This window comes from Camelina sativa, chromosome 11, assembly GCF_030686135.1.
Source record: "Camelina sativa cultivar CO46 ecotype springtype chromosome 11, ASM3068613v1".
Taxonomy (NCBI): Eukaryota; Viridiplantae; Streptophyta; class Magnoliopsida; order Brassicales; family Brassicaceae; genus Camelina; species Camelina sativa.
This window is the reverse complement of record NC_141890.1, coordinates 31,207,887-31,234,683: the sequence shown is the minus strand read 5'-3', so window position 1 is coordinate 31,234,683 and position 26,797 is coordinate 31,207,887. Positions and strand designations below refer to the sequence as shown.

Sequence of the window (26,797 nt, the reverse complement as noted above, 5' to 3'; positions counted from 1 at the left end):
GTAAATTTAAAATTGACATATGTCAACATCTTATTGATACAAGTAACACGTGTCACAATCTAGTTAATGAGTAACTTTGACATCAAGCTTTATATAATAAGATATTTAGAAATTTTAGTTTTTTTATGTTATTTTTAATTTTTATTTTCAGTTTTTAGATAAAAATTATATTTGTTTGATATTTTATGACCATATTTATTTTTATTGGTTAAATTAATTTTTCGTTTGCATCAAAATCATAGTTTCTTGCTTACCAAAAGAAAAAAAATCCATAGTTTCTTAATCTAAAAAACTTAAAAAATCATACATAACGGAGGGGAGTATTGTTGTGTTTTTAGGGTTTCCGGTGAACTAGAATACGACACTCGTACCAGAATAGAATGCACGGTCGTAAGAGGAATGCGGCTTTGAAGCCAGAAGAGGAGGCAGCCTCCGCTTCTGAAGCCCTAGAGCTCCGGTCGCTCCAGTCCCAGTTCATGTCCAATCACCATCAAAAGATGTAACGTACAGTCTAAGTCTTCTTCTTCTCTTTCCTTCTATCTCAATCAATCAATCTAATCAATGGTTTCTATAGTTACACAAAGGAAGCAATTCAATTAAGCGCGAAGCTTCTAGAAATCAATCCGGAGGCCTACACTGCTTGGAACTATAGGAAACTTGCCGTAGAGTATAACCTTGACTCTGCAGATCCAAGCTTGGTCAACTCAATTCTCCATAAAGAACTTGAAGTCGTGAGTTGCAAATATTTTTTTACTCATAAATATTGATTGCTTCCCATTAATGCTGATCATCTCTTTGGTTAAATCCAGGTAGAGAATGCTTTAAAGAGAAATCTCAAGTCGTATGGGGCATGGTATCATCGTAAGTGGGTTTTGAGTAAAGGGCACTGTTCCTCCTTAGATAAAGAATTGCAACTTTTGAATAAATATCAAAAGCTTGACGACGATATAAAAAAGAATCTAGTTCTCAGGAACTTTCACCTTTGGAATTATCGCAGGTGAGACTTATATATGCACATTAATGTCAATAAGCTTTTTTGCATCTTTTCATATCTTTGATGTCTCTGTTCTCTAATTTTTTATGTAAGGTTTGTTGTGGAGCTAACCAAGACGTCAGAACAGGATGAGTTGCAGCATACAACTGATATGATCAATGATAACTTTAGCAACTATTCTGCTTGGCACAATCGTAGGTATGATGCATTATTTAAACATATGGACGCATTTGTGGTACTATCAAGTTTACTTTTATTGTTTTGGTTGATTTAAATTATGCAGTGTACTTCTTTCAAGTTTAATCGCCAAAAAGGCTGATGGGTTTACGCCAAAGGAAACGATTCGTCGTGAATTTGACTATGTACACAATGCTATATTTACTGAAGAAGATGACCAAAGTGGTTGGTTTTATTATCTTTGGCTTATTGATCAAACTGTTAAAATGGAGACTTCTCTTCGTGCTTCCTCGTGGCCTTCAGATGGTTCCACTATCATTCTATCTGGACCTGGCTGCTTTAATGGCTCTTATTCTTCTTCTAAGTTCACTACTTACTGTTCCGAGTCTGGTTCTTTTCCATTGATTCTTTACTTTGACCAAGCTGTCAGTGGAGTTAGCTCCTCTACTGTTACTATTGATTCTGAACTAAAAAGCAATGAGGATCTTGTTTGGGAACCAGTTCCGGAGAAGAACTCTCAAGTGTCTTGTGTATGGGTTGCTCGTCTGAAATTTGACAGTACAGAACCTGTCAAAGTGAAGGTCAGCCTTGGCAAGTCTCGAGAAATTGTTTCCTCCACGGGATGTAACTTGAGCACTCCTTATGAGTTTGTATTTACAGTGCATATTTATGACACTGTTGGAGAGTCACAGGAAGGCACTGTTTCATGGACGGATGGTTTTGACTATTTGGATGCACAGTCGTCGAAGGATTTGAATTCTCTTATGGCCTTGAATCAGTTAAAGGCTGATACGGGTTTTGAGTGGCGTAAGCAAGCTATAAAGATAGAGATTGAACAATTTCGTAAGTTGCCTGACAGGTATGAAATAGTCCTGTAAACTTTTTCTAGATTAAATGGAAAAGACAAATTGTATAGTCTTTTGACCTTTTGAGTTCTTGTTTCCTATTTTTTAAATAGCAAATTTGGAAAGCTCATTCTTGCGAAGCTTTTGATGGCTGAGGAAACTACGATCTCGGATGATGATGCTGTTAAAGGTGTCCATTATAAAGAAATCCTCCAGCTGTATAACGATCTGATGGCCCTTGATTCTTGGCATGACCAGTACTACAAGGATGAGTACAGTGTAGCTCTTCTCCACAAGGTACTAACTTAGTCTTCCTTTTAGCTGTGAATCTCAAATTGATGTGTTAGTCATAAAGAGAATGTTGATGCACACAGGTGACTTCAAGCACCGAGTTCCTGTCCAGACACCTGTTTCGGTACAGGAACATGAACAATATTGTATGTCTAAGGCTTAATAACTTAACACTATCTCGGATAGCCTCTGTCGAGAAGTTGCTATTTGTGCAAATGTTAGATCTCAGTCACAATAAGCTTCATTCAGCTGAAGGTACCTAGTGTTTCCTAAGGCTTTTGAGTCTTCAATATCAGTTGCTAGCATCTGTGTGATTAAATATGTATGGGTCTGTGTGTAGGATTGGAGGCGTTGCAGCTTCTCTGTTGCCTAAATCTGAGTAACAACAGGATCAAGAGCTTTTCAGCGCTCCACTCTCTAAGACATCTGAAGCAGCTAAGAGTGTTGGATGTTTCACATAACCACATCGGCGGCAAGAACCTAGTGGACACAACAAGGTACCTATGTTCTTTGTCGTTCCCTAATTCGGGTGAAATTGGAAGAGAGGTACCTAGTAAATACAGGGATGCGTATTTGGTGCTTAGAGATTTAATGAAACTGAAGCAGTTAGATATAAGAGGCAACGACCTAATTTCAGGGGAAGAGTTCAGCTCCTTCGTCAGCCAGGTTGTGCCAACGCTTGTGTGGCTTGATGGCCACAAACTCGCAAGTTAAAATGTTTAGGCCAGTTTTAGATGCTGTCCGCGTAGGTTTTGAAAAACAACTTGAAGTTGAAGTTAGCCATAGCTCGTTCTCTTTAAAAGCTTTTATAAAAACAGATAAGATGAAGAGAACCTTTGTTGTGATATTTTCTGCTTAAGGTTTACAATGACAGAGAAGGGTTTATATTGGACAGGAGGAACCTTAGGAAGTGTTGTGTTTCTTTCAGTATCTTCTTGGGAAGTGCTGTGCTCTTCGGGATTGAAACGGGACTCCTATATATGTTTACGTGTGCTGAAAGCTTCAACCCTTTTTTTCTTACTTTTGTTAAATAATGAACGCCTTAACTACTCCCTCATTTTCTAATCCACAGTAAACAGTAACTCGACATAATCAAGAAACTATGATCCATTTCAAGAAGAGATCAATGAACACTAACCTTATTCAACAAATAAGAAGAAGAGAGACAAATAAAAGATATTAAACATTCTCAGTCGACAAAAGGAGAAAGCAATAACACAAGCCTTTAAAAAGGGAATACAAAGCCAATAAAGAAAAAGAAAGAAGCACACGGCAGAAACAGAGTTTTAGAGTTTTTTCAGCAGCTATGCAAACTTGTAGCCTGATTGCCTGAAACATGTTCATGGCTAAGAAACCATAAAAGGATATCCCTAAAGAAGATTACCCTTTCTAATGGAGATAGTAGTTGATAAGTTGGGGAAGATTAGCCGGACCTCACAATTGGCTGATGCCACAGTAGGAAGCTCGTGAAGGCCCTTGTATAGTTTCATCAAATCTTCATCTTCTGGTGTATCGTAGTACAATATCATTTGTTCGAGTTCCGGCATTGTCTTTAGGAATTGCATGACCTGCTTTATCTGGTCCTTTATGTCTTCTTCCGGATAACAAATTTCACCAAAATTAAATATCTTTATAACCTTCACCGGGCTTGATGATAGACAAGTATCAACAACCTCTTCCACCCATGATTTATCTTGATATTCGCAGTCACAATCTTCCTCGTCTAAACATCTAACTGCATATTTGTGATGCAGTCCCATAAACATAAAGAATCAGTATCAGAAATCTAAATTATGTCGGGTTTGTAGATTTGGAGAATTGTTGAGTAGAGGTAGCAATGGTTCCCATCCTACATCTAGTGCAGTCTTAATAGTTAACTGAATCAGGTTCTCGAAACCGGCATTGTTACACGGCAGAGACCAAGTACCTGATGTACAAAAAACTAAATCAACTACATAATCACTCACCACTTGTGAATTGTATGAAAACGCATATTGTGGCTAAGTCTAGTTAGGATATACTTTGTGTTTGTATGAGCATAAAGTAAATAACACACAAGCTTTGTTAACGGGTTCGGTTTTTCCTACATCCCCGGGACCTAGTCCAGAACAAATTCACTAGAACAAGATAGCAATTACAACTGCATATGATACAAACACTATTATGCCTATCATTCTTTTCTAGATGAATACCATCAAAAGATCTCTCGATCTTGTTGATGGGGCAACACCACACATCTTGTGTGCATCTCTCGAAACTACCTTGAAGCGCGCAAGTCTTCATGAAGAGCCCTCTTGGTATTTATATCAATTGCCCAACCCCTAGGGTTGACAACTTTCCTATTATACAACAAATAGAAAATTGAGAACTTTCCTTTTTCTTTTTGGATAAGGAAAGTTTCTCTTCATGATCTCATCTTGAATCTTCCATTCAAGATGTTCATTCAGCTAAGCAGCCGCCACTTGACTTGTCCAAGTCGGTCTTAAGTTTCTGTACTCAAACTCTTCAACTCAGCTTCTTGTACTACTTCCTGTATTATTCTCAGAACTAGTACAAGAACTGCTTCGGACGTTTGATACCATCTCCGTTGTATCAGACCCTCTTGGCTTGTCCAAGTTGTCTCCAAACTTCTGTATTTCAACTCTTCCAAGTACTCACACAGTTCGGCTTCATGTATAACTTCATGTACTACTTTGGAACTTCACATATGTTCTTACTGCAATTGTGTCAAGTAGTGCCTCAACAACTTTGTTAGTTCTGCTCATTGTCTTCACACCATCTATGAGACATTTGTGATAATTCTATCTTGTTGTCTCATATATCACAATGTTGTATGACATCCTGGTTTAGTAGCAATCCCATGGCATGTTTCAGACAACTTATAAAAACTCATTCAACACAACACTTTCAATCTCTCCCTTGATGATTGAGTTTTATAATTCATGCTTCTTTTAAAACCAGTCAGCACAATATCTTCAATCTCTCCCTCAGTGATTGAGTTGTTCAATTCCATGCATCTTATAAAACCAATCATCACAATATCTTCAATCTCTCCCTTGATGACTGAGTTTTAAATCTCCTTCAATCTCTCACTTCATGCTACATCATGTATTATTCTTGAAAGATCATGACATCTTCATTCTCCCCCTTTTTAACTTAGTTTGATACTCAAGCACATTCTTTAAACTCTAATCACTAGTAGAGCTCCCCCATAATATTTGCTCTTAGCTCACAACAAACTTGACATTCTCTTCTCCCCCAACTTGAATGCCAACTAAGTTAAAAACATCCAACATATCAATTTCACTCACGTTGAGTGTTTCAGCTTTGCGCAACATCATAACTAGTCTTGCATTATACTCGCTGTTAATCATGCCTTTAATGTACCCATTTTCTGACCATAAACATCGAAGTTCCTTTTATTGATTTTTCTTGAAACAATCTCTGTAGTCCTGCAACTATCCTCTGTTTCGGTGATCTTTGTGAGCTGATGATTCAGTTCTTACATCATCCTGAGCTGATTGTAACATCACACATCCGAACCAACAACTCTCTTCTACATTAACATTATAAATTAATAAACCTTGAAATTTGCAGATCTTGAAACTTCTCTGAGCTTTGATATCTTCATGTTTCTCTTCTTTTGTAAATCTCTCTCTTTCAAAGTCTCATCTAAAAATGCATTTCAGTATTCTTCATAGATTCCAGCATGCTCCCATAACATGTTTCAACATCTATACTCTACCCCTTTCATGTTATTAAAAATTCATTGTTGCGCAGACTTTAAATTAGCTGATCTGAAATATCATCTTTCCACTGTGTTACCGAGCTCCAAAATCAGTTCTCTTCTACCAGAGTCTAGTTCAAGATGTCTAGAGTATCTCTGCCAAGTTTCATCCCAAGCCGAGTTCATTTGGTCGTCCGTTTTATGTTTCTCCAGAACTGGTCAACTTTGAAACTTCAGATGAACTGTGTATGAAACCGACTGAAGATGCTTGAATAAGTCACAAACCAACCGTCAAAAACTCAATCCCACCGTTGAAAATTCAGATAGTAGCAGTATGAAGCACATCACAAAATTTCAGCTTGATCGAATTGCTTTTAGATCTCCAACCACTGCCTTGAAGATTCCATCACAAACATGATTTTAGCATTCTTTTTCAGATCTTACAAATTACAGTTCCCTTCTTTGATGTTGAAGTTCAGTTCCATTCTTCAACTTCTGAAAAATCTTTGATAACTACAAGAATCACTTTCATTCCACAGAGACATAATCATTATACAAACTTCACCTTAGTCTTGTAATTTGCAGTGGATGTCTTAAAAACTGTTTTGATATTAATGTTCATATCCCTGATAATGATCGTAGCTCTGGTCAAATATTTTTTTTAGCTAAAACCTTTGGAGCAACACAAGTCAAAGAACCACTCAACGTATATAAATCCTTGATGGAACTCCATAAACACATCCATCACTCCACACACTTCGATGACTTGTATTGAGGCTTTTTATCATCTTTCTTGATGCAGTCTTGATGCAGTCTTGATGCAGAGCATAAACGGAGTAGCAAAACAACCCAGAAAATTGGTGGGATATCAAACACAGTCATACGAAGCCATAGGAGAAAACAGATCGCGATTTCGATTTACGGTTTGAGAGTTATGGCCAAAATCCTAACACAGATCCGAAACGAAACAACACTACGAGTAGTCAACTTTGAGATCAATTTCCTGTCAAACCACAAGGAATCAGATGACAATCTTTATATCATTGGAAAGATCTCGCTTTCAAATTTCTAGAGCAACTTTCAGAACTCCAATCCAAGGTCTGTAGCCAACGCAAACGAAGAAGAAGAAATGAACCATCAAACAGAAAAACTGTCTTACATCTGAAATTTTTTTCTTTTATCATTCTTCCTCTGAGCTACTTTCTTTGATTTAGAGATGCATCACGTTTCTTCTTCATTATTCATGGATTTCAAGTACATGGTTCCTCTTTGCTTTAATCTGAGCTTTTTCAGAGAAACTGCACACACATGTCTTCTTCCCTTTTCTTTAAAGACATCTTGACTCCATAATTCTATGTCTCTGAAATTTCGAAGTCATTGAACCCTGATCATAGCTTCAGTTTCTTTTCTTCTTTGACTCATCTTCAACCATATCGAATTAGAAACCCAGAAACTGTAATTATCAAAGACACCAAACCCACAATTTAAACTTTCTTCTCGTTGTCTTCAGATTGTGAGTTTGTAGACAACATTCTGATCTCATAATTGTATCAAATCAGTTCATGACTTCATCTTCTTTTAAAATCTTGAAGCTTTGATTACAATCTAAGATGACCTTGGTTTTCTCACAGAGATGATCCATACCCAAACTCTTTAGAATGAGATCATCCTTTACTAAGGAAGCAACATGATGTTGATAAAGTCCGGATGTTGACTGATGAATATCGTACAACTCCACTTCGCTTTGTAACTCTAATAGGCTTCATTTGTTCATAACAGAACATCATAGAAACATGGACTACTGTCATCATCTTGATCTCGCAGATCTGCTTCAGCATGGCTAACATGCCCATCTCCTTCTCTTGGCCGATTTTCCACTTCTCAAATTGAAGGGAAATTTTGTTGACGTTCCGACAAGATCTTCTTTGCTATATAACCCATCAAGCTCACCAATAAATTCCTGTAGTTTCTTTATTTGCCAGTGTGAGCTAGCAACAACATCCTCTTTCTCATCTTATCAACTAGCAAAGATAGTGACAGAAAAGTGAGTCTCTCTCTATGATTTTCTCTCGCTTCCAAGCTCGAAACCTGATCGTTATCCAAATTTCAAATCAGACAGCTCTTTCCGTCGAGATCTCCGCACGAATCTGACAAGTAAGATTATTTTTAATTTCTTCCTATTAAAAATATTCTTATCAAACTTGGGCTTATTCTGGCCCTCACTTGATTAACATATAAATTGGCCCAAATTTTCAACTGAAACCTTTTTGATTCCTCCTCTTCGTTCAACCTTCTTCTTTTCTTGTCGACATGAAAAGCGATGATCTTTAGGCAACTCTGAATTTCTCTGAGAACTCCATACACTACGTACCTCGTCAACTTTTACCATACAGATCTCCTTTTTTTTCTCCTCTAATCATTCAGTTGCAATTTTTGTGCTCCTGGTTTTGTGGACAAAATTAAGAATTGTAGGAATTCAATTTCTTGGTGGAGAGAGGAAACCGTCATCGACAGTTTTTTGACTTGTACTTTCGGAGAAGAAGAGTTTAATTGGTACTGAAGCCCATTCCTAAAAAGCCCACTTCATGAAACATACCCAACAATCCCAACAGGCCCTTCTATCATTTCTGAGTTGAAGGTTGCTCTTGACGAGGCTAAATTGGATGATTCGATCTCCCAAGCAGATATCAATATTATAGAGCAAAAGTTGAAAGAGGATTATAGGGATGAGGAGGTTTATTGGCAACAGAAAAGTAGAAAGTTTCGGCTAAGGGTCGGAGATAAGAATACCAAATTCTTCCATGCATCTACTAAGTAGCGGCGGGTGAGGAATCGGATTGTGGGTTTGTTTGGGGTGGATGATAGTTGGGTTGATTCAGAGGTAGATATGGAGAATACTGCCTTTTCTTATTTCACAGACCTATTTCTAAAATCTGATATTAGTGGTATTCGTGAGATGGTTCAGGAAGTGAATCCATCTATCTCGGAGCGGATGAATAGAGAGTTAACTAAGGAGGTTTCTGAGGTTGAAGTACGTAAGGCTCTATTTGCTATGCATCCAGAGAAAACCCCGGGGCCTGATGGGATGACAGCCTTGTTTTATCAAAGATTTTGGTCTTCCCTAAAAAGCGATTTGGTCATGTTGGTTAGGGATTTCTTCCGAACTGGGAAGTTTGATACCCGTTTAAACGAAACAAACATTTGTCTCATTCCGAAAGTTGACAAGCCCCAACGGATGGCGGATTTTAGACCGATTAGTCTTTGTAATGTGGGTTATAAGATTATCTCTAAGATCCTTTGTTTCCGACAGAAAAAAAATATTGCCCTCCCTTATATCGGAAACTCAATCGGCTTTTGTTTCGGGTCGTCTAATTACGGATAATATTCTTATTTCCCAGGAAATGTTTCACGGTTTAAATACCAATAGGCGTTGTAAATCCAATTTTTAGCTTTCAAGACGGATATGAGTAAAGCTTATGATCGGATTGAATGGAGTTTTCTGAAGGCGGTTATGGAACGAATGGGTTTTGACGATAGATGGATTTCTTGGATAATGTGGTGTGTGACCTCAGTCTCGTATCAAGTCCTATTAAACAGACAGCCACGAGGCTCAATTTCCCCAGAACGGGGGTTACGTCAAGGGGATCCTCTGTCACCGTATTTGTTTATTCTATGTACGGAGGTCTTGATTGCTAATATCAAAAGGACAGAGAGGGAAAGTAAGATTATGGGAATCAAGTTTGCCCGTGATTGCCCATCTATTTCGCATCTGTTATTTGTGGATGACAGTCTCTTCTTTTGTAAAGCCGAAGAGGATGAATGTAAGAATGTTATGGATATTATTGGTAATTATGGTAAAGCCTCGGGCCAAGAGGTTAATCTTGCAAAATCATCTATTTTATTCGGGAAAGAAGTACCAGAACAAGTTAGAGGGCAGTTAAAAACAGTCATTGGTATTTCTAAGGACGGAGGGATGGGTTCCTATCTGGGTATTCCCGAAAACCTTGAGGGTTCTCGTAATAAGGTCTTCAGTTATGTCCAAGATAGGCTAGATGATCGTGTGAATGGCTGGTCTGCGAAATATCTATCAAAGGGAAGTTATGATTAAATCAGTGGCTTTGGCCCTACCATCTCATGTTATGTCCTGTTTTAAACTTCCCCAAGATTTAACATCCAAGTTAACAAGTGCAGTTTCTAACTTCTAGTGGAGCTCTAGTGATAATGCCAGAGGTTTACATTGGGTGGCTTGGGATAAATTGTGTGAGGGTAAAAATAATGGTGGTTTGGGTTTTAGAGACTTGGATAAATTTAACGACGCGTTGTTAGCTAAACAGTTTTGGCGTCTTATTCAATTTCCGAATTCTTTGTTTGCTCGGGTGATGCAGGGTCGGTATTTTAGGAATAAACACCATTTATTAGCCAAAAAAAAACCTACTCACCCTCTCCTTTGGTTGGAAGTATCTTCTCCACAAAAGATCTGGTTCTGCAAGGTGCTCGGTGGATGGTGGGAGATAGTTCTAATATCTCAGTTTTGCGGGATCATAGATCCCTGATCAACACCCTCGTCCGGCGAATGGGAGATGTAGTTTATTGCACCCACATTTAATGGTTAATCATTTAATTAATCCTGCCACAAGGGAGTGACATTTACCAATTCTTCAAGAGTTCATGGATCCGAAAGATATTAAGATTATCCAGAGTATGACTTTGAGTAATTCCTTGAGACCAAATAGGCTGGTTTGGCATTATTCTAAATATGGGAAATACACGGTGCGTTCAGGATATGAGTTAGCTCGGGCGATGGTGGCTAAGGTTGAAATTGGTCCTACATGTACAGCTTTAAGAGCCTAAGCATGGAAACTTCATGTTCCGCCTAAAACTAAACATTTCTTTTGGCAAATTGCCTCTGGTTCTCTACCAGTGACATATCGCTTGGCACATCGAGGGGTTCAATGCGATATTAAGTGCAAAAGATGTGACTCAGAGTGTGAAACAATTAATCATACTCTCTTTACATGCCCTCGGTCGCGTCAAATTTGGGAGGCGGCCTCGGTATAGGTCACGACAGGGGGTTTCCTGTTTGAATCAGCTTTTTCCAATCTGGATTTCATCTATGGGAGAGGGTCCTCTCATTCGGATGTTCAAGATTCTCTTCACCGATTACCTTGGATTTTATGGACCATTTGGAAGGATAGGAATTAAAAAGTCTTTCAAGGAACGCAGTTAACGCCTGAGGAGGTGCTTTCTCAGGCTGCTTATGATCAGATGTCTTTAGAGGAGGTCCAGGATCTTTGTTGTCAAATTGATGGATCCTGGAAAGGATCTGATCCCAATTCAGGTTTGGGGTGGTGGTGTGATACTGGGCATGACAAAACCTTGTTACTGGGTGCTCGTTGCCTTCGGCGAAGTCCTTCCCCGCTTCATGCAGAGTGTGAGGCTCTGCTTTGGGCCATGGAGTGTCTCCTCGCAAACGGAGTGGCTTGTTAGTGCTTCGCAACGGACTCTGCAGAATTAGTAGCGATGATACAAGCTCCTAAAGATTGGCCTGCCTTCTCAAATATTTTAGACGATTTCCACATTCTGAGGGCGGTCTTTCCACTATTTTCCTTGTCGAAGATTTCCTGTTCCACAAATCTGAGGGCGGATTATGTTGCACAGTCTTCTAGATCTCTTATTTATGCATCTTCTTTTGTAAACACTTTCCCACCGGTATGAGCTACCAACCGTGGAGTTCTTTTCTAATTAATGTTTGGTTGAAAAAAAAAAATCTCATATTTTCTAATTTTCTTTCTTCAATGAAGAAAAACCTCTAACTTAATTAGCATAAGTCTATTTAACAAAAAAAATTATATCCAAAATTGATTCTCCAAAGTTATATTTTGATCCCTGTAAAAAATGTTTCTAGGTCCCATTGTTGTCACATAACGATTTTTGTTATGCAGTTTCGTGGAGCTGTCACTGCATCAGTAAGAAGCAGCTACAACCAATGCTTAAGAAGAAGCGTCAATCAGATAAGTTGCAGGAATTGATAGATGAAGATAATGACAAGTTTGTTTCAGCGGAGGCAGTGTCGACCGCCACCAATGAAGAGTGTCGCTTGACACTACAGCCAATTATCAAAGACGAATTACGATACGTAGAGAATTCAAGTGTGCACAACATTGAGCATCACCACTTGGGTGTCGGTCGACACTCATCGCAGACTGAAATAGAAGTTGTGAATCCTTCAATTCAAGTTCCTGAAAGGGTAACCCAATATTCCCTTTCTTAAGAACCCAAGGAAGTCTAAATAAGAGCTAGATGATGCTAAGTGCAAGGCGCACTATGATGAAGCTCATTATTGAGATTCCTTTGATTGATAAAGTAAGAACGTCTCCAATGCTTAGGAAATATGTGAAGAGGATGGTGACCAATGATTTGAATACTGAGCAGGGTGTGATGATGATATCAGCTCAATTCAGTGTTATTATTCAGAACAAGATTCCAAAGAAGCTTCCTGGTAGTTTTGTTCTAGATTGTACGATCTTCACTAATAGGTTTGTTAGATATTTGTGTGATCTCGGTTCTAGCATTAATTTGATACCTTGATCAGTTGCATTCAACCTTGGGATGAGACTTCAAGGCTACAAAGATCACTCTTATACTTGCAGATCGCTCAGTTCGTACTGTTGACGGTATTCTTGAAGATTTTCCAATTAAGATGGTGATTGTTTGATACCTACTGATTTTGTGGTATTGGAGTATGACGAAGATCATTCTTTGCTACAGCTAAAGCTATAATCTATGTCAGGAAGGGACAAATTGGTTTGAATGTTGGTGGTCTACAAATGTGTTTTGATATGAATAAGCTGGTAAAGAGACCAACAATTGACAAACAGACTTTCTATGTGGATATATTTTCTAATCTTGATGAGGAGATTTTTAAGGAGATGAATCCTGAGGATCCACTAGAGAGAGCATTGGTTACTTCTGCTGAGGAAGCTGGGCATTTAGATGACATTGCTCCTGGGTATGTCAAGTTTCTAGATGCTAATGTGCAAGTGAAGAAGTTGATTGCACAAGAATAATTGGTTGGTACTTCGGCAAAGGCTAAAACATTCAAGGATTGGAGCATTGAGAAAGCTCAAACACTTGATCTAAACCTCTTCTTGCGGGTTAAGTTATTGTTAATGCTTCATTAAACAACGCATAGCTCACGTTATTGCTAAGTAAGCTGCAAAAGTTTCACAAAGCTCTTGGTTATTACCTTGATGATATTGCAGCTATATCTTTGGGTTTATGCATGCATAAGATTCATCTTGAGGAAAGAGCGAAATCATCAATTGAGCATCGGAGGAGGCTGAATCCGAATCTGCAAGACGTTGTTAAGAAGGAGATCATGAATATTGGAAATCATCTATCCAATTTCTGACAGTAATTGGGTCAGTCCAGTGCATGTTGTCCCAAGAAGAGAGGAGTCACAGTGGTGAAGAACAATATGAATGAGCTGATTCCGATGCGGACTATCACCCGACACAGGATGTGCATCGACTACAGAGAGCTGAATGCCGTGACTCGAAAATATCACTTCTCGTTATCCTTCATTGATCAGATGCTTGAGAGGTTGGCTAATCATCCATACTTTTGCTTTTTGAATGGTTATTCTGGGTTTTTCTAGATTCCGATTAATCCGGATGATCAGGAGAAGACAACTTTCACTTGTCCTTATGGTACTTTTGCATACCGCATAATGCCTTTCAGACTATGTAATGCTCGTACGATATTTCAGAGATGCATGATGTCTATCTTCACATACATGATTGAGGAATACATGGAGGTCTTGATGGATGGTTTCTCAGTTCATGGATCCTCATCCAAGTGCTGTTTGGATAATCTCTGTAAAGTGCTTGCTAGATGTGAGCATAAACGCTTGGTTCTTAATTGGGAGGAATGCTATTTTATGGTGAGATATGGTATTGTGCTTGGGCACCGAGTTTTAAAAGTTGGTATAGAGGTTTACCGCGCAAATAGTAAAGTGATGACATGTCTTCAACTGCAAGACAGTGTGAAATCAGTGAGGAGTTTTCTTGGACATGCAGGTTTCTACAGACGCTTCATCAAAGATTTCAGCATGATTGCCAAACCACCTTCAGCTTTTCTTTGTAAGGATGTCAAGTGTGACTTTACAAATGAATGTTGTTTAGCCTTTGAACAGATTAAGCAAGAGATAGTGAGTGCTCTGATTGTACATCTACCGGATTGAGATTTTCCTTTTGAGGTAATGTGTGATACCAGTGATTTTGCAGTTGGAGCTGTGTTGGGACATAGGAAGGTACGAAGCTTCATGGTAATTACTATGCAAGTAGAACACTTGATGATATTCAGAGGAATGCAACAACCAAGAAAGGGTTGTTGGCAGTAGTGTTCGCCTTTGAGAAGTTTCGCTCTTACTTTGTAGGATCAAAGAAGATAGTTTATACAGATCATACTACACTAAAATACTTGATGCAGAAAAAGGATGTCAAGCCAAGGTTGTTAAGATAGATTCTTTTTCTTCAAGAATTTGATATCAAAGTATGGGACAAGAAAGAATTGAGTACGGAGTTGCTGACCATCTATCGCGGATTAGGATAGATGATGACGTTCCAATCCATGATTCTCTTCCATAAGGGAATGTTTACGTCATTGATATTGGTTCTCAAGTTGATTTGGTGAAGAATCGTTGAGATTGTCAAACTACATAGTCGGTGTTGATCGACACCACCTGGGTGTCTGTCGACATAATTTCCAAGACGGACCAAGGTCGAGCCACCAATCCTCATCTCAACACTAATGATCCACACAATTCCTTAGTGTTGATCGACATTACTACCAGTGTCGGTCAACACCCGTCCTCTGCTGTTACGGTTTGTGAGATTGATGAGGAAGTGGCTACTTCCAATCAACTGTGGTATGTTGATATAACAAATTATCTTGCTGCAGAGGTAGAACCAGAAAAGTTCTTAGACTATGATAAGAAGAAGTTCTTGAGAGAACTTATAAGATTATACTAGGATGAGCCGTATTTATACAAGCATTGTTCTGATGGGGTTTATAGGAGATGTCTAGCTGAGTCTGAGGTTCCAGATGTGATATTTCATTGCCATGGGTGAGAGTATGTTGGACACTTTGCCACTTTCAAAACTGTGTCTAAAGTTCTTCAAGCCGGGTTTTGGTGGCCGACAATATTTAAAAATGCCCATGAATTTTTTTCTTGCTATGATGTTTGTCGTCGAAGGGGACAGATTAGTAAGCGACATGAGATGCCACAAAATTTTATCTTTGAAGTTAAAGTTTTTGATTGTTGGGGCATTGCTTTTATGGGACTATTCCCTTCGCCTTCGAAAAACCAATATATTGTAATAGCTGTTGAATATGTCTCTAAGTGGGTGGAGGCAATTGCAAATGTTAAGATTGATTCTGTTGTGGTTCTGAAGCTGTTTAAAACCATTATTTTTCCACGATTTAGAGTTCCTTGGATTGTTATAAGTGATGGAGGTAAACATATTATTAATAAAGTGTTTGACAAGTTAATGAAAAAGTTTGGAGTTCAACATCGTGTCGCTACTCCATATCATCGTCATGCTGCAACTCATCCTGTTCTGACATCTTGGTTAGCTCCACAACAAACCTGACATAAAAAATTTGAGAACAGAGACATCAAAGATACGAAAGTATGCAAAAAAGCTGATTGACATTAATGTGCATACATAAATCTCACCTGCGATAATTCCAAAGGTGAAAGTTCCTGAGAACTAGGTTCTTTTTTCATCGTCAAGCTTTTGATATTTATTCAAAAGTTGCAATTCTTTATCTAAGGAGGAACAGTGCCCTTTACTCAAAACCCACTTACGATGATACCATGCCCCATACAACTTGAGATTTCTCTTTAAAGCATTCTCTACCTGGATTTAACCAAAGAGATGATCAGCATTAATGGGAAGCAATCAATATTTATGAGTAAAAAAATATTTGCAACTCACGACTTCAAGTTCTTTATGGAGAATTGAGTTGACCAAGCTTGGATCTGCAGAGTCAAGGTTATACTCTACGGCAAGTTTCCTATAGTTCCAAGCAGTGTAGGCCTCCGGATTGATTTCTAGAAGCTTCGCGCTTAATTGAATTGCTTCCTTTGTGTAACTATAAGAAACCATTGATTAGATTGATTGATTGAGAGAGAAGGAAAGAGAAGAAGAAGACTTAGAGTGTACGTTACATCTTTTGATGGTGATTGGACATGAACTGGGACTGGAGCGACCGGAGCTCTAGGGCTTCAGCAGCGGAGGATGCGTCCTCTTCTGGCTTCGAAGCCGCATTCCTCTTACGACCGTGCATTCTATTCTGGTACGGGTGTGTCTTCTAGTTTTGGTCTTCTAGTTCACGGGAAACCCTAAAAGCAACAACTCCCCTCCGTTGAGACTTTTTTTGTAGTTCAAAGCATAGAGATTAAGAAATTATAATTTAATGCAAAAGAAAATTTAATTCAACCAATCAAAATCAACATGGTCACAGAATATGAAATAAATATAATTTTACTTCAAAATTGACAAAACTAAATAATACAATCAAATTAACTAAAATTTCTAAAATACTTTGCAGTACACGAAAACATATAGGAGCCACGTGTCAATCCGGAGGAAGCACAACGCTGCCCAAGACCCACCGCTTCAACTTCAACGCCATGGAGGAGTAAGAGTAACCAGTTTTTAATGCGACTCTTGAGACACTATGCGACGTTACACACACACACACACGAAGACAAAACCAGAGGATTTCAGAAGACCCAATCATTTAAAAACTCAATCGTTGTAGGTTTTTTTGTGGGGCTCTGCTTTGTTTGTTAAAGTAAGTTTTCTCCATTTTCTTCTTTTGGTCTCACTCTTCATGTCTACTTTTTTCTCCGACGAATTGGTTATGTAGTGTATTTGTCTCTGTTTCTTAGCAATTTTTTTTGTTCTCGGTTGTGTATCTCTTAATATAATGATTAGATCATCTGATGTGGTTTAGTGTACATGGTGTTTTAATAGAAACATCAAAGACCTAGTTTATTATTTGACCTCTCTTGTTTCAAATATCTTACCGGAGTTATTTCATATCTTTGTTCAGGTTATAAGTGTTGTTCTTTATCTGTCACAAAATGGAATCGAAAAAGAAAAACAAGGTTGTTGGTGGTGGTTCCAGAGATTTAATCAGCGGTTTACCAGACGCAATAATTTGTCACATCTTCCAACAAAAGAAGCTGCTTCAACTACAGCTCTAGCCAAAAGGTGGAAGCCTTTGCTTGCGTTTGTACCAAATCTTGACTTTGATGACTCCATCTATTTCCATCCTCGAGGAAGAAACAAGTATTATTCTAAAAGTTTTATGAGTTTCGTGGACAGTGTCTTGGCTTTGCAAGCCAAAGCCAAAGCTCCGTTGAAGAGATTCCACGTCAAGTGCAAAGATGTTGTTGGTCAGTATTGGGTTCTTGAATGGATACCCAAAGTCTTGAAACGTGGTGTCTTTGATATTGATCTTCGCATCCCTACCTCTCTCGGTTATTGTTCGAGATCGAGATTTTATCCTCTGCCTTGTGAGATCTTTGTGAGCAAGACATTGGTTAAGCTAAAGATAGAATTTGAAGATGGTGTCAACATTAATGTAGAAGGTGATGTTTCTCTTCCGAAGCTCAAGATTTTACATCTTGATTATTTTCAGACAGATACCTGTACGTTTAACAAGCTTCTCTCTGGCTGTTACGCGCTCGAAGAATTAGTGCTGCTTAATTTGAAGTGGAACTGGAACTATTTGGAACCTATGCCTGGCTACCTGACGGTGTCCACCCCAACCCTCAAGAGACTGAAGTTTTGTCGTTCTGAAAACTTTTATGAGGTTGAAGATGTTGATGAGGCTAATGAGAGTGTGCAACTGTTATTTGATAATCCAAATCTAGTCTACCTAGAATATTCTGATTCTATGGCGGATAGGTATCAACAAGTGAGTTTTGATTCGCTTGTTGAAGCTAGTCTCGGACTTCGATTGACACCTGATCAGATCGTACATGTAACATGTTCAGAAGAACTTACTTTGATACCCGAAGACAAGACTAATTTGAACAATCTTCTCATGGGAATATGCAATGTTAAGCTCCTCTACTTGTCTTGTGACACTCTTAAGGTCAGTCGCATCTTTCTTCTCGTAATCTTTATTTAATTTCCTACTCATAGTCATAGTTGATTTGGTTTTTATTTCAGGTACTTAATTACTGCAGTGAAACAATACCGGTATTCAAAAACCTGATGCAGTTAACTATTGAACCATGGGTCGAATGGGAATCACTGCCAGCTCTACTCAAGAACTGTCCATATCTAGAAACCCTCGTCTTCCAAGTAGCATACACATTCTTGACATTAACAAACTGACACTCTTTTACACACGACTAGATTTTGAAACTGTTTCCATTATGTTTCAGGGACTGCATCACGATTATACTAACAGATGTGACGACGAGGACGGGTGCTTGTGTAAATGTCCGGATGATTTCGGGGGAAGGGTCGTTCGTGATTGTCTATTATCAAGTCCGGTAAAGGTTCTTAAGATACTGAAGTTTCGTGAAAAATGTGATTTCGATGGGATAGAGGACCAGATAGAACACGTCAAGCACTTTCTAGAGACGATGCCAAATCTTGAACACGTGACGTTGTACTACAATACCACAGATGATGAAGATGTGATGAAGGTATGCAAGCAACTTCGGAAGCTTCCTAGAGTAGCTTCAGCCAAGTGCAATGTCAAAATAATCTCAGATAACCTCAACTTATCATCTACTATGTCGACTAAACGAGGTAGAAGATCTTTTACTGGTTTCAAAAATAGTGGATAACCTCAGTTTCTATAGTTGCTTCTTCCGTTTGTTCTTCCTCTGGTGACTCTTTTCTTTGCTATTTTTGTTTTTGAGTTTTTGGTTTGTTCTTCTTTTAATGACTTGTGTTTAATGCTTTCTTCTTTTAATCATCTTTTGTTTGTCTCTCTTCTATAATCTATTGAAGAAAATTAGCATTAGCTCATTATTCTCTTGAAATGGATAACAGTTTTTATTCAAATTGAAATCTGCGAGAATGATGTGGCAAGTTAAGCTGAAAGCGATATTTTTTATCAAGTAACAGAGCAAAACAGAACAAATAATGACATCTTTTTGATCAAGAAACAGAGCAAATAGTGACATCTCTTGATCAAGAAACAGAGCAAAAGGGAACAAATAATGACATCTTTAGATTCCTAAACTTCCAAGTATCACATATTTTTACATTACCCTTTTTAGGGAAAGCTGAAATTTAAAATTCTGCAATGTTCAACACTTAGTGCAATGTATAACATAGATTTTTTAGTCGAGTTCTAGAATGAATGTTAGATAATCATCTTCTATTGAATTTATTAATCGTCTTCATAATTTTTTACATATATTTACAATTCATTGTTGAACCTTTGATTTTGGGGATTTAGGTGAAATAATTACTTCTAAAGAGAATTAGAAGCAAAACAAAAACAAAATAGGCATATCAATTTTTTTATAACAAATTAAATACTGTAAACAAAAAAAGAATTGTTACATTTGTTCATGCCTTACAACATTTTACATGAGTTTACATTATCAATTTCCGTAGACCGTATATTCAAAGCAGAACGTATTTCTAATTTAATGTCATTAGTTTAGGTATAAAGGAGACATATCTCATCAAAACATTTACGTTATTGTCTTATTGGAGAGTGAAGACGACGACGTCGCAATGCATTAAATAAAAACCAAGGTGCATACTATATTATATCTACCTTTCATATTTCTACCCTACTTCTTGTCGTGCATTCATATTCTAACTATATGTTTACATGTGGTAGTTAAATATTCATAACAAAATAAAAAATTGATGTGCATAATAAATTAAACGCGCACACATAGTGTGAGTCGTCCATACCTATTTTTTTTCAATACTCACCATGAAAAGACCCATTTAAAAAAATTCGTTGTTAATAAAACTACTCCGATCCACTACATATTTTGAGCGTAACTCCATCTCATTTTTTCAACTTTAACACAAACCCGTCACGTAGTTTCCTTATAGCCATACCGTATTGTTACACATCATATTCAAAAGGTAGATAGACCTCTTTTGCCAAAAAAAATAAAAAGGTAGATAGACCTAAACTACATGGTTACGATATAGGTACATTGCATCATAAATGCATCACACTTTTACATTCACGATATATACAATACGTCCAACACGATTATTCATTTCCAAAATCTTTATCACATTAAAAAAAAAAAGGTCTCTAATAATTAATTTGACAAGTCATAACATGTTTATATATATAGATATTAATTTATATCAAATTTAAGACTTAATTAATTAGATTTATTAGATAATCAAGATATCAAGCACATGAAATACCAACGACTCGACTCGCCGGGAATCTCTCGGATACGGTTTTCCTAACAAGAGAGTTGATCTCAGGGCTCACTTCCTTCTCCGACGTTGACTCTGGAATAGTTGTCAACGAACCCGATTTGTCATAAACGACGTAATATCGATCTTTATCACCGCCGCCTCCGTGACCCACCGCCTTGTAGACCGGGGAAGAAGGAGTGCTCAAGCTTTGGTGCTGTTTAGGTTTGAACACTGACTTCAAGAATCTCTGAAGAGAACGAGAGATCTTGTTCGAGTGTTTCTTGCCGCCGGAGGAGGAGGAAGAAGAAGTTGTCGGCAGTGAAGGAAGAGGAGGAGGATTCTCCGGTGAGAGTGAGCTGAGAGGAGGGAGACGACGGTCGGGGAGGCGAGACATGGACATCGTTCTAGCGGAGGAAGCTGAGATGGCTGAGTCAAGTTGACGTTTGAACGAGTTGAGCTCGAACGAGTCGTAGAGAGTGCTCCCACAGTCCCATACGTGTGAACTCGTCTTCTTATGCTTCATGTTAGAAATATAATTATTATTTTCCTCTTTCTTGTTCTCCTCTTTCTTTTTAGTCTTCTGACTCGTAAAGTTTTTGTCTGCAAGATTTGTGAACTCATGAAAAGGCTTATACTTGTATCTATATTGTACAAATATTTCTAGAGATGATCTATGTTCTCAAAAAGAGTCGATTTATAGGCTATAATAATGAATCCGAATGAAAAAAAAATTGAAAAGTAAATAAAATTGAAGTATATATATTAATCGTATTGTTCCCTATATTTCAAAGATTTGGTAAAAATAAGACAAATCTTTAAAGGGTTTTTATACTTTTTTGCCTGAAATTTTTTTAATGTATATGTAAAAGTATAAAAGAAGAAAGAAGATGATAATCAACAAAAGATCAGAAACTTACCAATTTCCAACTTCTTAGAATCAGCTTGTCTTGTTTCACCTTGTCCTTTACCAACCTCCTCATCTGCCTCTTGACCAATCACCACACAATCTTTCATCGTCTTCTTAATTTCATCCTCCTCTTTAGTTGCCATCATCGTCGTAGATTCTACGGCTTTTGGTTTGACTTTGATCTCCATCTTTATATTTTTGTACCCAACAGAAGAAAATGACACAGATTGATATCTATTCTCCAAAATCTTTATGTTCACAACAATTAAGGAAAATGGAAGGCTGTGAATTGTAATCTTTGGTGGTTGTTACGTATTGATGGGATATATATCTATAATATAGTATATGTATAGAGAGAGCTAGAGAGAGAGAGAGAGGGAGAGAGAGAGAGAGAGAGGTGTACTTGGTGGTGAATTATGAGTCTCAACTTCACGGTCTGTGTTCACTTCTTTACGTATGTACATGAAGATATATATTGCAATTTAATGCTTATTAATTAAATAGTAAATATTAATCCCACGATAATATATGAATATGACGTTCTTAGCGAAAGCTAAAAAATTCTATGTTTTTGGTTTTAAGTTTTGGATATTTGGCTCTAGTTAAACATTTTTCAGTATAGTATGCATAAATTATATCTCATGTGGGTCAGTCAAATTTAGATCTATTAATGTTGAAAGTTTCTCAAGTAATTGTACTAACCGTAATTTTGTAGGAGTATGCATGTCACAAAGCTAAATCCATTTTTTAATATAGATTTCTAGTAATTGATAGATAAGTTTGACCCATCAGCTCAAATATCAGTTGATTGGATGATTAAAAATCATTAAATGATAAGGAAAGTGAGAAAGAGATATCATACATGAACGCGTGTCCGAGCTTGGTGGGATTTTCACGTGGATATAATGCAATTGACAATATATTATATATTAACTAGGTCGGTATACGCATATATGTATCGAATTTACATTCGTAATTTGTTAATTATAATAATTTCTGTCGATCAAAATTTAAGTGAATACGTACTTCGTAGGTATATTTTTTAAAAGAAATTACTTTGATGTATTTCTATATTTTTCTTTTTAGACAATTTCAATCCATGGATGGGATGCTGATGGGTTAATCATTAACCAAGAGCAGCAAAGTTTCTACGTTGTTCATCATGGATTGTATAAACTTTTCATGCATGTATGTTTATTATACATATAGATATAGTTAGTTTCATTAACAACGACAAATGTAATAAATAAACGAGTACTGTTAATTATCTTTGTAATAGACATGTTACATGGATATCAAACAAAAGAAACGAGTTTGGTTCTTGTACAAACATGCATGTCGTATGTTTGACTATTCGTGCTCGTTCCCATTATCACGTAAACCTTAGAAAATATATAATACAGTACTAAATAGTAAATACTACTACATCACATGAGAAATAAAAAATAGAAGTTTATATGATCTTGTCCCTACATATATTTATTTCTCATTTATGACGAAGAATTGAAGATCCTCAAATCATATCTCAATATATGTAGAGATTGTTGCAATATGTAGAGGAGATCGTCTTGTCTTGTGGGTGTGGCCTTCACTGATTCCCTACTTTAAGCAAACATTTCTTGATTTTTTTTAAATATACGATTGTCATAGTTTTACAAAGGTCATACCTTTTACTGTTTTACACTATATCGTTGCGTAACTACGCGCATAACCAAACTCCAAAAGGTTGAAAAAAAAATTCTCGTTAATTTCATCTAAGATCACTTGTTTTTCTATTTTCTTGCCAAGCAGCACATTAAGTAATAGTCCATGAGGATGGATTTTTGGAGTCTTGATTGACCTATTTTCTAAGTTACGGTGAATAAACAAAAGAACATATAAATTTGATCCCAAAAAAAACACATATAAATTGATCACCAACATATATATAGATGAATTCGCGATACAGATAGCGAAGATAATACAAGGTTAAAAAAGAAAAAAGATAATAATACAAAGTAGCCAAAAAAAAATAGTAATCTCAAGAACAATTAGTTTGTAAGTGGGACACGTGTCATTATACGTATGTTGCTAACAAGGTGTATCCCATTAAACTCTTCGTATTCCGCCCAAGTCATAATAATGGCTTGCATACAGCTTTTTTTACCTCTCACTCATCTGAGACTAGTAAGACTAAAGGGTTTTTTTACGGTTAAGACTCATATTATCTCCTAATTAATCAACCCGTTTCTCTTCCATTTTCACTTGTGAGAGTTAAGGCTTAATTAATCGATATGGCGAGTGCCTCAAGCGATGAAGATGATTCAAGCGAGATTCACATTCAAAAGAAGCAACGAACAGAGGAGAAAACATGCTCTGCCATGTTGTATCTTGATGTTTTACATTGTCCTGTCTGCTGCGAGTTACTTGTAAAGGTATAAAGACACACAACACATTGATTCACACTTGGAACGCGTCAAACAAACGTTTTTCTATTCAATCTTATTAACAAAATTTATCTTTTACAATAATACAATTTTGTCTCGGCCCTTACTCAACCTATTCTACCCAATAGGATTGATCCTGACTAAGAATGAATCTAAGACTTTCTCTTTTCTATCTAACACAACACCCTGTGTAGATCTAAGAGAAGAAACCAACCCTCTCTCTTTTTATCTATAAGAGAAGAAAACCAACCCTTTTTCTATCAGCGATATCACTTAACTTCTCAACCGCGGATATTAGTGCATTCCCTTGTTATTATTCTTCAGGGCTCTGTTGCAGACGTACCAACCACATTACTCTGTTTTTTTTTTTTTTTTTTAACTTACAAACCACTGGTACTTCCTTCAGAATGGAATGCATAATAATGCCTCTCCTCAGCTCTTTGACCTCCTCATTCACGAAAACGTTTTACGAGATCCCCAATATGAATTGGCATGACAGGCAGCTATTTTCCACTGACTCTAGCTTAGACAGAGTGTTGATCTTTTATACATTCTAGGAATTACATGGCCTGTTCTGATGCAAGTCCCTGTATCTGATCAACACAACTCACCGAACATATTAGATCTCACAAACACCAATGAATTTTCTCAGAATCATGTGTTGATCCAAGTCCAATGGTTTTTGTAAACAGATCAGCAATTTGCAAATCAGTGCTCTAATGTTCTATTACTATCAGTTTCTCCACAACTACTCTATGAATAAACTGATATTCAGGGTCCTGTAATTTAATTTTAGTATCTAATACATGATCTACAACAATATTAGCAAACAAACAATTATCACACAAAATTGAAGCATGGTTTAAGAATGTACCATACGTTGTTCTCAATTGTTTGATCCTCATCAGGTGACTGAAACAGGTTCCCAAGGCATTAACCTTAGATTCAACAATTGAACAAGGTACCTTAACAAGCTTCTGAGCGTAGCAGAAGATCAGCTTTGTTCCCGGAAGGCAATAGCCACCAGATCCTTCACGGTGATTCAGAGAGCGATATCTCTTAAAGTTTCTGCTAGCTCCTTTCGCATGTGCCTTTGAAATACTTGACAATCCTTTCAGCAGCTTGTATGTGTGATACTAAAACACTCACAGCTTGCAAGTACATAACAGATGTCTGGTTTGCTAGTAAAATACATCTTCAGACAACTGATCAGCCCACCGTACCAGTTACCATTTACACAATCTCTTGAATCATCTTCTAAGACAGAACATTTCCAACTCTCGTAGGTGTGACTTCATCTTCACTCCTTTGTTACTCACATGCACTAATCAAACCTTGTGGTGAAGTGAAGGTGTTGCGTCTAGCAAACTCTCCTTAGAGCTTTGTACGATCACTCATGCATTGTTCTCCACAACTTGTCCACGTTTGTCTCTTCTGCAACGACATCTATAGAAATAGTAACCACCTCTGTAGCTTCGCCTGTCTGAGATATATCACATTGTTGCAGTTTGAATCCATTTGCAAAGCTCTGCCTTGCCACGCCATTAACTGCATCCGAACAACTCTGTGTAGTAGCAGCAGACACAACAACTCTGCCCTCCTGAATCCGTCCAGCAGCTTCTTGATGGATGTGATTCTCACAGTTTCCTGACTGCTGCAGCTTACACTTAACAACAACTAGTTAATGCACTCCTTCTGAGATCATGTCTATAGGCATCATAGAACACTGCTGATTGATCTCTTTTGCTTGTGAATTAGGCGACTTCCATATATAATAGCTATAATCAGAGCGCTGACCTTCGACTCGAATATTGTGGCACTCATCAACCGCCTGACATCCTTTCTCGGTGAAGGTAACATCTAAACCCTCATCACACCACCGACTGATGCTAATCAGATTGGTTTTTAGACCATCGACAAGGTAGACAAATTCCAAAGTGGTCTGATCTTTACAAGGAGATACATCTTTGCCTCTGATTTTACCTTCAACTTCATCTCCAAAAGTGACCATGTCAGCTAAGCCTTCTTCGAAGTTTTGTAGCCTTCCTTGATTCACAGTCATGTGCCTTTAACAACCACTATCAAAGAACCAGTGCTTCAACACAACAGTCTGTTGATCATCAACAGTGTGCGCAACATACCAGTTCATGTCACGCTTCTTGATGTTTACTCGCCTGTATCTTCGAACATCTTTGTGACATTCCTTCAGATGCGTGAGTGGTATAATACAATCCAGATACTTGAAACATGCAGCTTTGTGGAGGCTCTGACTTGCATAGTAACAACGACATGTTCTTTTGTTCAGATCTTCGACACTTCACAGTCTTACCCTAACTTCTGATCTTGTCCTCTTCTTTCAACCTTGTGGAACTTCTTCTGGCGTATGAGTTGACTTACACGATTCTTAAATCTGCAACAATCAACCTTAATATGACCAGTCTCACCACAATACCAACAACCATGCAGTTTCCCTCTCAGGTTGTTCACAAAAATCATCTGTTTAGTCTTTTGCAAGTTGAACTCAGACACCCGTTTGACAGCATCACCTCTGTTTTGCAGTACTTCTGTTCCATGACCTATGTATGAAATCTTCTCACCATACAAGGACTCATTAACTACACTCTTGACACCGCTTGAGTTTCCTCCATAGTTGCTCATACCACAGTTTGCAATTATAGTACCCTTGTGAGTGATCAGTCCCCTGTACAGGCCTTTTGCTCCTTTTCTCAGCTTCTTGTTATTCTTAGCTGATCCTTAAGGCGTTGTCTCAACAAAGACGAAATGACTTTCTCCTCAGACAAAAATTTCTGAAGTGTGTAGACTCCACAAAGCAGCTCTTCCTTCTCAGACACCAGATCATAATTTTCCTTTTTCTGCAGAATCAGATCCTTAGACAGAGCGATGACTTGTTTCTCAACAGATAAACCAGCCACATCATCCTTAGGCTTCAAAACAGCCTTCTGATTCTCATTATCTTCTTTGGCTG

At 37.6% G+C, this 26,797-nt stretch overlaps 2 protein-coding genes and 1 pseudogene across 4 annotated transcripts; 2 read left to right on the top strand and 1 right to left on the bottom strand.

Annotated features, from left to right (window-relative positions):
* Positions 1–340: 340 nt before the first annotated feature.
* Positions 341–3,166, top strand: LOC104728464 (geranylgeranyl transferase type-2 subunit alpha 2-like). The gene is made up of 8 exons (XM_010447437.2): positions 341–499; positions 575–731; positions 810–997; positions 1,088–1,192; positions 1,278–2,030; positions 2,130–2,313; positions 2,391–2,562; positions 2,648–3,166. Exons 1-8 carry the CDS (start codon positions 381–383, stop codon positions 3,019–3,021), a joined length of 2,052 nt encoding a protein of 683 aa, XP_010445739.1. The 5' UTR covers positions 341–380; the 3' UTR covers positions 3,022–3,166.
* Positions 3,167–8,072: 4,906 nt separating this feature from the next.
* Positions 8,073–19,098, top strand: LOC104724554 (putative F-box/LRR-repeat protein At5g41840; annotated as a pseudogene). Its single transcript, XR_015571493.1, has 5 exons — positions 8,073–8,188; positions 16,652–16,897; positions 17,159–18,208; positions 18,286–18,420; positions 18,504–19,098. The product of XR_015571493.1 is annotated as a putative F-box/LRR-repeat protein At5g41840 (transcript).
* Positions 19,099–20,258: 1,160 nt separating this feature from the next.
* LOC104724553 (uncharacterized) lies at positions 20,259–21,841 on the bottom strand. Of its 2 annotated transcripts, XM_010443058.3 has the most exons (3): positions 21,789–21,841; positions 21,396–21,573; positions 20,259–21,078 (listed from the first exon to the last, which is right to left on the bottom strand). In XM_010443058.3, exons 2-3 carry the CDS (start codon positions 21,571–21,573, stop codon positions 20,465–20,467), a joined length of 792 nt encoding a protein of 263 aa, XP_010441360.1. In that variant the 5' UTR covers positions 21,789–21,841; the 3' UTR covers positions 20,259–20,464. The 2 variants fall into 2 exon arrangements, with proteins under 2 accessions (XP_010441360.1, XP_010441359.1); XM_010443057.2 differs by having other exon boundaries at positions 21,396–21,832.
* Positions 21,842–26,797: the final 4,956 nt, after the last annotated feature.

Coding starts and splice junctions, on each gene's coding strand:
- LOC104728464 (XM_010447437.2), top strand. CDS start 381: ATGCACGGTCGTAAGAGGAATGCGGCTTTGAAGCCAGAAGAGGAGGCA. Junction 732..809: donor TCCATAAAGAACTTGAAGTC/GTGAGTTGCAAA, acceptor GGTTAAATCCAG/GTAGAGAATGCTTTAAAGAG. Junction 998..1,087: donor CACCTTTGGAATTATCGCAG/GTGAGACTTATA, acceptor TTTTTATGTAAG/GTTTGTTGTGGAGCTAACCA.
- LOC104724553 (XM_010443058.3), bottom strand. CDS start 21,573: ATGGAGATCAAAGTCAAACCAAAAGCCGTAGAATCTACGACGATGATG. Junction 21,079..21,395: donor TTCTAAGAAGTTGGAAATTG/GTAAGTTTCTGA, acceptor CAAATCTTGCAG/ACAAAAACTTTACGAGTCAG.